This window comes from Rhinoderma darwinii, chromosome 3, assembly GCF_050947455.1.
Source record: "Rhinoderma darwinii isolate aRhiDar2 chromosome 3, aRhiDar2.hap1, whole genome shotgun sequence".
Lineage (NCBI taxonomy): Eukaryota > Metazoa > Chordata > Amphibia > Anura > Rhinodermatidae > Rhinoderma > Rhinoderma darwinii.
Window position 1 is genome coordinate 56523595 of NC_134689.1, and position 15417 is coordinate 56539011.

A 15417-nucleotide genomic window follows, 5' to 3' on the forward strand; every position below is an offset into this window, starting at 1 on the left:
CACGGCAATCAGAGGTCAGACAATGACCTCTGGGTTGCCATGTACGGAAGCCTCGGAGGAGCAGCCTCCTGCCGGTCCTCCGAGGCTTCCTGTCAGTGTGACAGTTACATCACAATGACAGTTAGAATACATTACACTACGTGTGTAGTGTAATGTACTCTAGCAGCGATCAAAGCTGAAAGTCTAAGTGTCCCCTAATGGGACAAGTAAAAAAAAGTAATAAAAATGTTTTAAAAAAAGTGTAAAAATAAAAGTTAGAAGTTATATAAACAAACACTGCATTTTTTTTCCTATAATAAGTCTTTCATTATAGGAAAAAAATGAACACGTTAAATCTGGTATCACCGCGTTCGTAACGACCCCAACTATAAAATGATGTTATTTTTCTCGCACGCTGAACACCCCAAAAAAAATCAATAAAAAACTACACCAGAATCGCAATTTTTTTGGTCACCACCCCTTCCCAAAACAGAGAATAAAAAGTGATCAAAAAGTCGCATGTACCCGAAAATAATACCGATATAAACTACAACCCGTCCCGCAAAAAACAAGCTCTTACACAGCTTTTTTGACTGAAAAATAAAAGTTATGGCTCTCAGAATATGGTGACACAGAAAATAAATTATTTTATAAAAAAGTGATTTTATTGCGCAAACGCTTCAAAACATTAAAAAAACCCATATATACATATGGTATCGCCGTAATCGTACCGACCCGCAGAATAAAATATAATGGTCATTTATAATGCACAGTGAACGCCGCAAAAAATAAACTAAAAAACATTGTCATTGCTTGTTTTTGGTCACCCGGCTTGCAAAAAAATGTAATAAAAAGTGATTTAAAAAAATCGCATGTACCCCAAAATGGTACCAATGAAAAGTACAGATTGTCCCGCAACAAATAAGCCCTCACGCAGCTCCGGTGGGGAAAAAATAAATACGTTCTGGCTCCCAGGAATATGGCGATGCAAAATGTGCAGTGTTTTCTAAAAGCGAGTAACATCAGACACCATTTATCAGTGCGACACTGACCACACATCTATGAATTATTATTTATTTACCGCATTTTTATACCCTCTTATTATGCCCTGATGTTCTCCGCACAGATTACATATGCCCCCACATTATAAACTGAAATACCAGCAAAACCCAAAACAGAAAAACTACCAAGCAAAATCTGTTCTCCAAAATCAAAATGGCGCTCCCTCCCTTCTGAGCCCTGCAGCGTGCCCAAACAGCAGTTTGTGCCCACATATATGGCATCGCCATACCCGGGAGAACCCGCTTAACGCTTTATGAGGTATTTGTCTTCAGGGGCACAAACTGGGCATGACATATTATGCACTAAAATGGCATATCAGTGGAAAATTGCAATATTCACACCACCCGCTGTGCATTAACCCCTTTGAGCACTATGACTTAATAGCACGTCATGGAGCGGGCTCACGTGCTGAGCCCGCTCCATACACTGTGGGTGTCAGCTGTGTATTACAGCTGACACCCGGGACTAACGGACAGGAACAGCGGTCGCGCTGTTACAGGAGTCTGTAAAAATAACAATATACTGCAATACATTAGTATTGCAGCATATTGTACCCGCGGATCCAATGATCGCTGGTACAAGTCCCCTAAGGGGACTAATAAAATGTGTAGAAGAATTAAAGTTATTAGTAGTGAGAGAGAAAAAGTTTCAAGTAAAAAAAAAAAAAAACTTTGCCCATTTTCTTCAAAAGTAATGTAAAAAAATAAACAGAATTGCTATCGCTACGTCCGTAAAAGGCCGAACTATTACGATATACCATTATTTAACTCGCACAGTGAACACCGTAAAAAACGTAAATAATTTAAACCGCCAAAATCGCTGTAGTTTTCGTATTTACCGCACGGCGAAAGCTGTAAAAACGAAAACCCCAAAAGATGGAATCAGATTTTTTTCCTATATTCCTATATTTTCCTATTTTTTTTCAGTTTCCCAGTACTTTTTATGGCACTTTAAATGGTATCAATAGAAACTACAATTCCTCCCGCAAGAAATAAGCCCTCACACCACTCTACTGACGCAAAAAGAAAAAAGTTATGGCTCTTGGAATGCGGGTAGTGAAAAACGAAAATAAGAAAGCAAAAAATGGATAAGTCCTGAAAGGGTTAATTCATTTCTAATGAAAACAACTTTTGACCACATGTGGGATATTTCCGTACCCGGGAGAAATAGCTTTACAAAAATTGGTTGTTTATTTCTCCTTTATCCCTTGTGAAAATTAGAAAATTTAACATTTTAGTGGAAAAAAATTGTGATATTAATTTTCTCTGCCTAATTCTAATAAATTCTGCAAAAGACCCGTGGAGTCTAAGGGTATGTTTACACACACTAATTACGGACGTAATTCGTGCGTTTTTGCCCCGAATTACCTCCGAAAAATGCGCCTCGATAGCGTTGACAAACATCTGCCCATTGAAAGCAATGGGCTGACGTTTGTCTGTTCACACGAGGCGTATATTTACGCGCCGCTGTCAAATTACGGCGCGTAAATAGACGCCCGCGTCAAAGAAGTGACCTGTCACTTCTTGGGGCGTAATTGGAGCCGTTATTCATTGACTCCAATGAAAAGCAGCGCCAATTACGTCCGTAATGGACGCGGCGTTCAGGCGCCTGCACATGCCGTTACGGCTGAAATTACGGGGATGTTTCCTCCTGAAAACATCCCCGTCATTTCAGCCGAGACTAATGCTGTCGTGTGAACATACCCTAAATGCTCACTATACCCCTAGAAAAATTCCTTGAGGGGTGTTTCCAAAATGGGGTAACTTGGGGGGCTTCCACTGTTTTGGTCCCTCCAGGGCGTTGCAAATGCGGCACCGAAAAACAATCCAGCAAAATCCGTGCTCCAAAATCCAAATGGCGCTACTTGCCTTCTGAGCGCTGCCATGGGTCCAATCAGCAGTTTATTACCACATATGGGGTATTGCCGTAATCAGGAGAAAATGCTTTACAAATGTTGTGGTTCTTTTTTCCTTTATTCCTTGTAAAAATTTAAAATTTCTATGGTTTTTCAGAAAAAAAGTTGATTTTCATTTTCACTGCCTAATTGCACTAAATTCTGCAAAAAAACCTGTGTGGTCAAAATGCTAACTATACCCCTAGATAAATTCCTTGAGGGGTGTAGTTTCCAATATGGGGTCATTTTTGGAGGGTTTCCCCTGTTTTGGTCCCTCCACGGTGTTGCAAACGCGACATGGAACCGAAAACCAATCCAGCAAAATCCGTGCTCCAAAATCCAAATGGCGCTCCTTCCCTTCTGAGCCTTGCTGTGGGTCCAATCAGCAGTTTATTACCACATATGGGATATTGCCGTAATTGGGAGACATTGCTTTACATATGTTGGTACATTTTCTTTATTATTTCTTGTAAATATTAAAAATTTCTATGTTTTTTCAGTAAAAAGTAGATTTTCATTTTTACAGACTAATTCTGATAAATTTAGCGAAAAACCTGTGCGGTCAAATTGCTAACTATACACCTAGATAAATTCCTTGAGGGGTGTAGTTTCCAAAATGGGGTAACTTTTGGGGTGTTTCCACTGTTTTGGCATCACAAGGCCTCTTCAAACCTGACAAGGTGCCTAAAATATATTCTAAAAAAAAGGAGGCCCAAAATCCACTGGGTGCTCCTATGCTTCTGAAGCCGGTGCTTCAGTCCATTATCACACTAGGCCACATGTGGGATATTTCTAAAAACTGCAGAATCTGGGCAATAAATATTGAGTTGCATTTCTCTGGTAAAACCTTCTGTGTTACAAAAAAAAATGTATTAAAAATTAATTTCGGCAAAAAAAATTAAATTTGTAAATTTCACCTCTACTTTGCTTTAATTCCTGTGAAACGCCTAAAGGGTTAAAACACTTTGTGAATGCTGATTCGAATACATTGAGGGGTGCAGTTTTCAAAATGGGGTGACTTCTGGGGATTTTCTAATATATAAGGCCCTCAAAGCTACCTCAGAACTGAACTGGTCCCTGAAAAAATAGCCTTTTTACATTTTCTTTAAAATATGAGAAATTGCTGCTAAAGTTCTAAGCCTTGTAACGTCCTAGAAAAATAAAAGGACGTTCAAAAAACGATGCAAACATAAAGTAGACATATGGGAAATGTTAACTAGTAACTATTTTGTGTGGTATTGCTATCTGTTTTACAAGCAGATACGTTTAAAATTAGAAAAATGCAAATTTTTGCACATTTTTTCTAAATTGTGGTGTTTTTCAGAAATAAATACCAAAATTATTGACAAAATGTTTTCACTAACATAAAGTACTACATGTCACGAGAAAACAATCTCAGAATCGCTTGGATAGGTAAAAGCATTCCAACGTTATTACCACATAAAGTAACACATGTCAGATTTTAAAAAATTGGCTAGGTCCTGAAGGCCAAAACAGGCTGGGTCCTGAAGGGGTTAACAATCATTTGAAAACTTCGCTGACTCGTGGGAATGCAGCATGTTGACGTGGTTTGCAGCTGTATCGTTGTAAGATAGCAGCTGCTATATGTATATACTGTAGGGGTATATTCACACAGGACGGATACGCTGTGTAAAAGCATACAGTGTATACGCCATGTGCGCCGCAGGGAATTCAAGCTGAAAAACTGCACCACAATATATATATATATATATATATATATATATATATATATATATATATACACACCCACACATACACCATATACACTACCGTTCAAAAGTTTAGGGTCACTTAGAAATTTCCTTATTTTTGCAAGAAAAGCACCGTTTTTTTTCAATGAGGATAACATTAATTTAATCAGAAATACACTCTATACATTGTTAATGCGCTAAATGACTATTCTAGCTGCAAACGTCTGGTTTTTAATGCAATATCTACATACGTGTATAGAGGCCCATTTCCAGCAACCATCACTCCAGTGTTCTAATGGTACATTGTGTTTGCTAACGGTGTTAGAAGGCTAATGGACGATTGGAAAACACTTGAAAACCCTTGTTCAATTACAGTGAAGGAAATAAGTATTTGATCCCTTGCTGATTTTGTAAGTTTGCCCACTGTCAAAGACATAAACAGTCTAGAATTTTTAGGCTAGGTTAATTTTACCAGTGAGAGATAGATTATATAAATAAAAAAAAAACAGAAAATCACAGTCAAAATTATATATATTTATTTGCATTGTATTTATATTTATATCCACTGTTTCAGCGGCCCATCTGGCATTTGCCAGAACTGCCCAATGGCCAGTCCGGCCCTTTTAATGAACTTGTAGAGGGATTGCACAGTAAAATTTACATTTTTGCAGATGATTCTAAAATGTAAAGTAACAGGAAGAAGTGCATTATTCTATTACAAATGGGTCTGGAGAAGTTGGAGGCTTAGGCTGAGAAGTGGCAAATGAGGTTTAACACTGATAATTTTTACGGTTATTCATCTGGAAAGGGAAAGTAAATGTCCTCATTACATACTAAAAAATACATTTAGTAGAATTGTACTTGACTGTAAACCAGTGTCTCTGTACAGCGCTGCGGAATATGTTGGTGCTATATAAGTAACAGAAATAGACTGAACTGGATGGACAGATGTTTTTTTTTCAGTAACAAACTGATACTAAAAAGTGTCAACAAATGTTACAAAATGAGAAAATTTATTTACATGGGGTGTCCTTACTTTTTCACATGAGAGTAGACCTAATTGAAATTTACATCAACCTTTCAAAACAAACTGTGATTAACCCCTTCCCGCAATTTCACGTACAGTTACGTCATGGGAGATGGCTTTTCCCGCATCTCCACGTAACTGTACGTGAAGGAGATGGAGCTGGCTCAGGAGCTGAGCCAGCGACATCACCGCCGGGTGACAGCTGTATGTTACAGCTGGCACCCTGTGGTATCGGCCAGGACCGGAGCTAGCCTCCGATCTGACCGATTAACCCAGGGGTGGGCAAACTTTTTGACTCGCGGGCCACAATGGGTTCTAAAATTTGACAGAGGGGCCGGGCCAGGAGCATTTGGAGGGAGTGTTTGGGCCGGATATACTAAAGCATTAAATGTAGTGTGTGCAAACCTCATAGCACAGTAAGAACACTACAACCCAATTTATTAACTGTCTTTCAAATGTGAAAAATAGCCCTTATCAGTTAATAAATTTGTCTCAAGGAATATGCAAGATATGGCATTTACATACTATTTCGCAGATACTGGGAGGAGGAAATGTAAATAGATTAAAATAACATACGCACTGTGATTTATCAAGATTGCGTCTGTTTTTAATAAGTTTCAATCGAAGGTGCAAAGTTAAAGAAATCAACATTTATTGAAAAATGGAATCACTTTCAACATTCAAAACATATTATTACACAACGAAATACTCAAGCTCAATAATATCTACTTGTGTTAAACTCCGCAAAATCATGGATGGATTGTCCTGACCGCGCGCTCTACAAACTCGCCACGGACACCCTCGCCTTCACGCGCAAACAGTACACGTGTATCGTTGCCAAGCACACAGACATAGGCTGTATTAAATATCCTACCTGCAGCTGAAAATTTAAATTAAGAGCGATGTGCGGCGTGTTAATTAAGCTACTGTACCGCTGCTGTGCGTAAATGCGCATTGCTCTTAATTAAAAGACGCACTTCCAAACTTTCCATATGCATTTTTTCATAACACAGCAGAAAAACTCACCATTTCAGTGGGAACAGTGTTGTTGGTCTCCCTTTTTTGCCAGTGCATCAAAGTCTGGAGTTAGTTTTGTTGTGGCAATTCTCAGGACAGATCTGAGGTGTTGGTCAGTTAACTTGGATCTGTGATGGGCTTTGTTGATTTTCATGACGCTAAACGTCTGCTCACACACGTAGGTCGAGCCAAACAACACCAGCATCTTTTGCGCCGTCCTCCGGAGGTTTGGAAACGCGGTCTCGTTAAGTGAAGCGTAAAAGTCATTCAGTTTAAGAGACTTGAACTTCTCCTTTGAGACGGAGTCAGACTGAAGATCGATCAGTTCCAATTGCAGCTCCTGCGGTGCTGATTCGGGGTCTTGTGACAGGGGACAGGACACCAGTTGAAGTGACTTGTCAATTTTTTCAAAATCACAGAACCGACGGCAAAATTCTCTGTGCAGATCGTCCAGTGATTTGCAGTATTTCTTCGCATTTCGGGCGGCCTCTTTCTGCACGGCTAGTGTGGGGAAATGTGCGAAAGATTTGTTTGACATTTGCCTGGAGAATAAAACCAGCTTGGATTTGAAGGCTCTCACATTTGTGTACATGTCGTGCGCAAACTGATCTTTCCCCTGTAGCTTCACGTTCAGCTCATTCATGTGTGAAAATATGTCCACAGCAAACGCAAAGTCACAAAGCCAGTTTGTGTCGCTCAGCTCGGGGAATTCTTCGGATTTCCCCATTAAATTAAAAAATGAGCGAATCTTGTCTTTGAGCTCCCAGACTCGTTGAAACACTTTCCCCAAACTTAACCAGCGGACGCGAGAGTGGTAAAGTAGGTCCTGGTGATCCGCATTAGTTTCTTCCAGGAACGTAATGAACTGACGATGATTAAGTCCCCTTGCTCGTATGAAGTTAACAAGTTTTACAACTGGATCCACGACGTGATTAAGCTGCAATACAGACTTACACAGAGACTCCTGATGAATGATGCAGTGAAGTAAAATAACATCCTGGTCAGTGTTTTCTTCTTTCACTTTATCCTGGATTCTTTTCAGCAGCCCGATGTTTTTTCCAGTTAAATTTGGCGATCCATCCGTGGTGACATTGGCAAGTTTACTCCAAGGTAGCTTCATTCTCTCGATGACAGCAGACACCTGTTCATATAAGTCCTCTCCTCGCGTTTTCCCTTTCAGTGATTCCATGCTCAAAAGCTCCTCCGTTATCTCAAAACTATCGTTAATCCCTCGGATAAAAATTAGGAGCTGAGCAGTGTCTTTTATGTCGTTACTTTCATCCAGTGCTAGTGAATATAACTTAAAGGACTCCGCCTTTTTGTTTAACTCGCTGACTATATCTTCGTCAATCAGTTCCACGCGGCGAGTCACTGTCCTGCGTGCTAAACTGATTTTTTCAAACTTGGCTTTGCTCTCCGGACACAAGAGACCTGCTGTCTCTACCATGCACTCTTTCAAAAACTCGCCTTCGGAGAAAGGCTTGCTAGCCTTTGCTAATTTGAATGCCAGCAAATAACTTGCCTTGGTACTTGACTCTTGAATTGCAGTTTGTCGGTGAAAAAAGTTCTGTTGACTCTGTAAATTAGCTGCCAACCTCTGAGCAGTAGCCGCCCGTTCTTGTGTTGACTGCTTGCTAGCATAGTTTGCATGCTTCGTGGCAAAGTGACGGCTGATATTGAAGAAGTATTTTGTTGTCCACTCCTTATTAAACACTCGGCATTCGCTGTCCACTTTCCTTCTCTTTGGTCCGCTCATTTTCACAGAAGGGCTTAATGGTGACGTGAAACGAAGTGAAAATTAAAGTGAAATAAAGAGAAATATGCGCCACATTAACAACGGTCAATGTGTTTTGAGTGCGCCATCTATTGGGAAAACGTGGGCATTGCAGGGAAAGGGGAAAAAAAAGGAGGTTTTTACTATAATTTGGACAAGTTCGGCGGGCCGGATTAAAAAGCCTAACGGGCCGTATGTGGCCCGCGGGCCGTAGTTTGCCCATGTCTGGATTAACCCCTCACATGCTGCGTTCAATAGAGATCGCAGCATGTGAGGAGTTTATAGCCACCGGCACCCCAGCAACGTGATCGTTGGGTTGCCGGTGGCTGCAAAGGCCATCGGAGGGCTAATACTTACCTCCCGGTCCGCCAGTAACTGAATCCTATGCCCCGTCGTCGGCGGGGCCCAGGAAGCTTCCGGTACCATCGGCAAGATGGCGCCGGCTGAGCTTCCGGCTCAGAAGCTGAGCCGGCGTCCTCAGCAGTGGGTGTCCGCTGCATGTTACAGCGGACACCCCGATCTATCGGCAGGAATCGGAGCTAGCTCCGATTCCTGCCATTAACCCCTTCAATGCAGCGATTCAATGCAATCGCTGCATCAAAGTGGTTTGTATGCAATCGGCAGCCCTGCCATACGATGGCAAGGCTGGCGACTGTTACTATGGCAACAGGATGCCTAACAATGGCTTCCTATCTGCCATTACGTTAGCCGATTAGGCCACGCCCGGAGGCGGAGCCTGATCGGTTTGCTGTCAGTGAAAAACTGACAGTTCTAATACATTGCACTACATAGGTAGTGCAATGTATTCGAACATCAAACAAACAGTTGGACCTTCAAGTCCCCTAGTGGGACTAAAGAAAAGTGTAAAAAAAAGTAAAAATAAAAGTTGTAAAAAATACAATAAAAGTTTCAAATAATAACACAAAACACAATCGACCTTTTTCCCTTATCAAGTCATTTATTATTGAAAAAAATAATAAAGCCATACATATTTGGTATCGCTGCGACCGTAACGACCTTAACTATAAAAATATTATGTTATTTATTCCGCACAGTGAACGCCGTAAAAAAAATAACTAAAAAATACTGAGATAATTGCTATTTTTTGGTCACTTTGTCTTCCAAAAATTGAAATAAAAAGTGATCAAAAAGTCGCATGTACCTAAAAATGGTACCTATAAAAACTATAACTCGTCTCGCTAAAAACAAGCCCTCATACAGCTCCGTCGACTAAAAATTTGAAACCGTTATGGCTCTCACAACTTGGTGACAGAAAAAATCCATTCTCTTTACAAAAGTTATTTTATTGTGCAAAAAGTTGTAAAACATAAAAAGTGCTATAAATTAGGTATCACCGGAATCGGACTGACCCGCAGAATAAAACTAACATGTAATTTATAATGCGTGGGGAACGCTGTATAAAAAGAACTAAAAAAATATGCCAGAATTGCTGTTTTTTGGTCACCTTGCCTCCCAAAAAAAAAAAGGATAACAAGTGATCAAAAAGTCGCATGTACCCCAAAATGGTACCAATAAAAACTACAGCTCGTCACACAAAAAAAACAGCCCTCATACCATGACGTCTATGAAAAAATAAAATTAGACAAGGCACCAATAAGCCAGGAAATAAAAATATGCAGTTGTGCCGGCCCGAGGAGAACGTTTCTTCTGTTTCAAGTGGCAAATTATCAAGGCCCCTAAAATTAGGGAACCAGGAAGGGGAGGGCCCAAACATATCTGCTGGAAGCGAGGATGCCCGTATTATACCAGGACAACACGTCCCATCAAAATTCCCCAAACTTCAAAGGTGCGGAGTGCGGACCAAAAGGGGAATAAGTAAAGACCATTTATTAGTGCGACACCGCCATGTGCAGAAAGGATTGTGTCACAGCATAACACACATCTATGGATTATTTTATTGGTGTTTTTTTTACCCCACTATACCACCTGACTATGCCCCTTATATACTCCGCCCGGCTTACATGTACCCCCACATTATAAACAGAAACACCAGTAAGACTCAAAACAAAACTACTACAAGCAAAATCCACACGCCAAAAGCCAAATGGCGCTACCTCCCTTCTGAACCCTACAGTGTGCCCAAACAGCAGTTTCCTTCCACATATATGACATCGCCATACCCGGGAGAACCCTTTTAACAATTTTTGTGGTGTCTCCCCAGTGGCACAAGCTGGGCGCCACATATTGGCATATCTATTGAAAACCCATTTTCACTCTGCAACATCGAGTGCACACCAATTTCTGCCAATCACCTGTGGGGTTAATATGGTCACTACACCCCTAGGTGAATACCTTGAGGGGTGTAGTTTCCAAAATGGGGTCACTTCTGGGGGGTTTCCACTGTTTTGGTCCCACAGGGACTTTGCAAATGCGACATAGCGACCAGAAACCAATCCAGCAAAATCTGTACTCCAAAAGCCAAATGGCGCTCCTTCCCTTCTGAGCCCTACTCTGTGCCCAAACAGCCGTTTATGCCCACATATGTGGTATTGCCGTACACAGGAGAAGTTGCTTTACAAGTGTTGGGGTGCTTTTTTTCATTTATTTGTTTAGAATATGAAACATTTTCAGCTAAAACTACGTCTTATTGAAGAAAAGATTTTTTTTATTTTCACTGCCCAATTCTAATAAAATCTATGAAACACCTGTGGGGTCAAAATGCTCACTACACCCCTAGATGAATTCCTCAAGAGATGTAGTTTCGTGAATCGAGTCACTTTTGGGGAGTTTCCACTGTACTGGCACCTTAGGAGCTTTGCAAAAGTGACATGGTGTCAAGAAACCAATCCAGCAAAATCTGTGCTCCAAAAGCCAAATGGCACTCCTTCTCTTCTGATCCTTGCCGTATGCCCAAACAGCAGTTTATGACCACAAATGGGGTATTGCCGTACTCCAGAGAAGTTGCTTTACAAATGTCGGGGTTCTTTTATTCCTTTGTTTGTTGAGAAAATGAAAAATTTTGAGCTAAATCTACGTCTTATTGGAAAAAAAGGATTTTTTTTTTATCTTCACTGCCCAATTCTAATAAAATCTATGAAACCCCTGTGGGTTAAAAATGCTCACTACACCCCTAGATGGATTCTTCAAGGGGTGTAGTTTCCTAAATGGAGTCACTTTTTTGGTGTTTTCACTGTTTTCGTCCCTTAGGGGCTTTGCAAATGCGACGTGGTCTCCGCAAACCATTCCTGCTAAATTTGAGCTCCAAAAGCCAAATGGCGCTCTTTCCCTTCTAAGCTCCGCCGTGTGTCCAAACAGCCGTTTATGACCACATGCGGGGTATTGTTTTACTCGGGAGAAATTGCTTTACAAAAGTAGTGGTGCATTTTCTCCTTTTAGGCCTCATGCACACGACCGTAAAAACTCCCGTTATTACGGGTCGTAATTACGACCCGTAATAACGGGCTCATAGACTTCTATTGGCGACGGGTGCCTTCCCGTTTTCTCACGGGAAGGTGCCCGTGCCGTTGAAAAAGATAGAACATGTCCTATTTCAGGCCGTAATAACGGCACGGACAGTCCATAGAAGTCTATGGAGCTCTCGTAATGACGGGTGGCTACATGTGTGCACCCGTCATTACGGCACCGTTGCTAAGCGACGTCAGTAAATAGTCACTGTCCAGGGAGCTGACAGAGTTAACTGATCGGCAGTAACTCTTTCAGCACCCTGGACAGTGACTACCGATCAGAATAAACCTGTAAAAAATAAAAATAAAAGACGTTCATACTTACCGAGAACTTCCTGCTTCCTCCAGTCCGGTCTCCCGCCCGTTGCCTTGGTGACGCGTCCCTCTCGACATCCGGCCCGACGTCCTGGATGACGTTTCAGGCCATGTGACCGCTGCAGCCAATCACAGGTCAATCACAGGCTGCAGCGGTCACATGGACTGCCGCGTCATCCAGGGATGTCGGGCTGGATGTGAAGAGAGGGACGCGTCACCAAGACAACGGCCGGGTAAGTATGAATTTCTTTAACTTTTATTACAGAAAGGGCTGTCCCTTCTCTCTATCCTGCACTGATAGAGAGAAGGGGCTGCCGATTAGTGCAGTGCTATTTTGCCGCCAAAAACGTGCCCGTAAATACGGATGGAATACGGGTGACACCGGACCCATATTTACGGGCACGGGCTCGTAAATACTGGTGCAAAACGGGTCGAATACGTGTGACACCGGACCCGTATTTACGCCAGTATTTACGGGTGGGAAAAAATACGGTTGTGTGCATGAGGCCTTAGTCCTTGTGGAAATTAGAAAAAATTAGCTAAACCTACATTTTCTTTGAAAGAATGTAGATTTTCATTTTCACGGCCTAGTTCCCATAATTTCTGCAAAACACCTGCGGGGTCAAAATGCTCACTATACCCCTAGATAATTTCCTCAAGGGGTATAGTTTCCAAAATGGGGTCATTTTTGGGGGATTTCCACTGTTTTGGTGCCGCAAGAGCCTTTCAGACCCGACATGGAACCTAAAATATTTTCTAATAAAAAGGAGGCCCCAAAATCCTCTAGGTGCTCCTTTGGTTCTGAGGCCTGTGCTTCAGTCAATAAGTGCACTAGGGCCACATGTGGGGTATTTCTAAAAACTGCAGAATCTGGGCAATAGATATTGAGTTGCGTTTCTCTGGTTAAACTTTCTGTGTTACAAAAAAAATAGATGAAAAATGAATTTCTGCAAAAAAAAAAGAAATTTGAACATTTCACATCTACTTTGCCTTAATTCCTGTGAAACATCTAAAGGGTTAAGAAACTTTCTAAATGCTGTTTTGAATACTTTGAGGGGTGAAGTTTTTAAAATGGGGTGACTTATCGAGGGTTTCGAATATATAAGGCCCTAAAATCCACTTCACAACTGAACTGGCCCCTGTAAAAATAGCCTTTTAAAATTTTCTTGAAAATGTGAGAAATTGCTGCTAAAGTTCTAAGTCTTGTGATGTCATAGAAAAATAAAAGGATGTTCAAAAAACGATGCCAATCTGAAGTAGACATATGGGTGATGTTAATTAGCAACAATTTTGTGAGGTATTACTATCTGTCTTGCAAGCAGATACATATAAATTTAGAAAAATGCAAATTTTTGCAATTTTTCGCTAAATTTTGGTGTTTTTCACAATTAAATACTTAATGTATCGAGCAAATTTTGCCAGTAACATAGTCCAATGTGTCACAAGAAAACAATCTCAGAATCGCTTGGATAGGTAAAAGCATTCCGAAGTTATTAACACATAAAGGGAAACATGTCAGATTTGAAAAAATTGGCTGTGTCCTGAAGGCCAAAACAGGCTGTGTCTTGAAGGGGTTAAAGTTAGGGCATTTTTTATTTTTTTTTAAATAGATTAGGCCTCATGCATACTTCCGTCGGCTGTTGTACGGCCTCTAATGACCGTTCCATCAAACACGGGCCGCACACGGATGGCTTCCATGTGCAGTCCGTTGTTTCACGGACCAGACTGTTGCATCAAAAACGGGCAGGAGTAGGACCTGCACTACTTTTACGGAACAGCCGCACTGTTCCGTTAAAACAGAAGTGTGTAAGGCGCCATTGAAATTAATGTGTCAGGGTACTATCGGTTGAAAAAACTTCTCGCACCCTGACGAAAAAAAACTGAAGTGGGCATGAGACCTTAGTCCGTGTGTTTAGTGTGACTTTGTAATTAGTCTTTATTAAAAAATCGTTTTACTTTTGGAGATACAGCTGTTCTCTATTGCCTATACAGTACAGCTGTATCTCGTTTTACAGTGAAGCTGTCAGTCCCTCAGATCTGACTGATTCAGTGTCGGCAGGTCCTGCGTGTCTCTGACACATAGGATCTATCTGTAATTGATCACATCTAAATTATGAAGTTAGATGTGATCGATTACAGACCCGCCGACACTAAACCTGTCAGGTCCGCGGGACTGACTGATTTCCGTGAATAGCGAACAGCTGTTCTGTATAGAGAATACAGAACATCTGTATCTCCAAAACTAAAACAACATTTTTAATAGAGACTAATTACAAAGTTAATTAGTAAATAAGTTTGTTTTTTCCATTACACATTTACTGCCATGCCCAACACACCACTCCCCTCAAGGTTAGTGGGAGTGGCTATCATTATTTAAGCACACCTGGGCTCTTCCCTTCAGCAGCATTCTCTGACCTGGCCGCGTCCTGTTTGGAACGGGTTTTTACCCTCCTCCTAATTTGTGAGTATGGCCTAATCACACTGACCTGTTCATAAAAAATAATATGCCCTCAGTTGTCCATAGCCTTTAAGTTTATTGCCCAGAATCTATGCTGTACTTTGTGTTTTATTTTTTTCTAGTGTGCCTAATATTTTATTTTATTTTTTGTTTCAGGGGATCAAATATTGATGTGAGAAATAAGAAAGGGAACACGCCTATGTGGCTTGCAGCTAATGGGGGCCATTTTGACATAGTCCAGCTCCTTGTTCATGCCGGCGCCGATGTTGACGCTGCTGATAATCGCAAAATAACGCCTTTGATGTCCGCATTTCGGAAGGTAAATCGTTAATTCTTACTGTTGAGCGTTAAAGCATGTGTATGAAGTGAGGGTACCTAAATTTTAACTTTAAAAATTCTTCTTTTTTTTCTACCAGAGGGATATTCTGTATTCTTGTTAATATACTGATATTTACTTGCTATGTGTAAATGTGTTAATTAGGCAGAATTCATTTGCATATTAGGAGTTAGGAACCACCTGAGAATCCCGATAAGTTATCGCCATTAATATGATGAAGCTATATTCTGCACTTATGAGAAAACGGTCAAAACCCTATAGGAAACAAACTGCATCCGTGTCATAACTGTTATCAAATAATTGAAAGGATTGTCCCGTTAGGACATGTTGGTGCATATGGACATCATAAAGAGGGGTTCCCTGCTCGTGAGGTGGCTCCCACTCTGGCACACCTGGCTCATCATTGCAGTACATTGT

At 41.1% G+C, this 15417-nt stretch overlaps 1 protein-coding gene across 2 annotated transcripts in view; it reads left to right on the forward strand.

Annotated features, from left to right (window-relative positions):
- The window catches only part of ANKHD1 (ankyrin repeat and KH domain containing 1), a 277970-nt gene that overhangs the window by 207005 nt on the left and 55548 nt on the right, over nt 1-15417 (forward strand). For both annotated transcript variants that reach the window (XM_075856368.1, XM_075856369.1), the window contains exon 22: nt 14820-14982. In XM_075856368.1, the coding sequence (XP_075712483.1) occupies nt 14820-14982 (163 nt within the window). The remainder of the gene's footprint in view (nt 1-14819; nt 14983-15417) is intronic.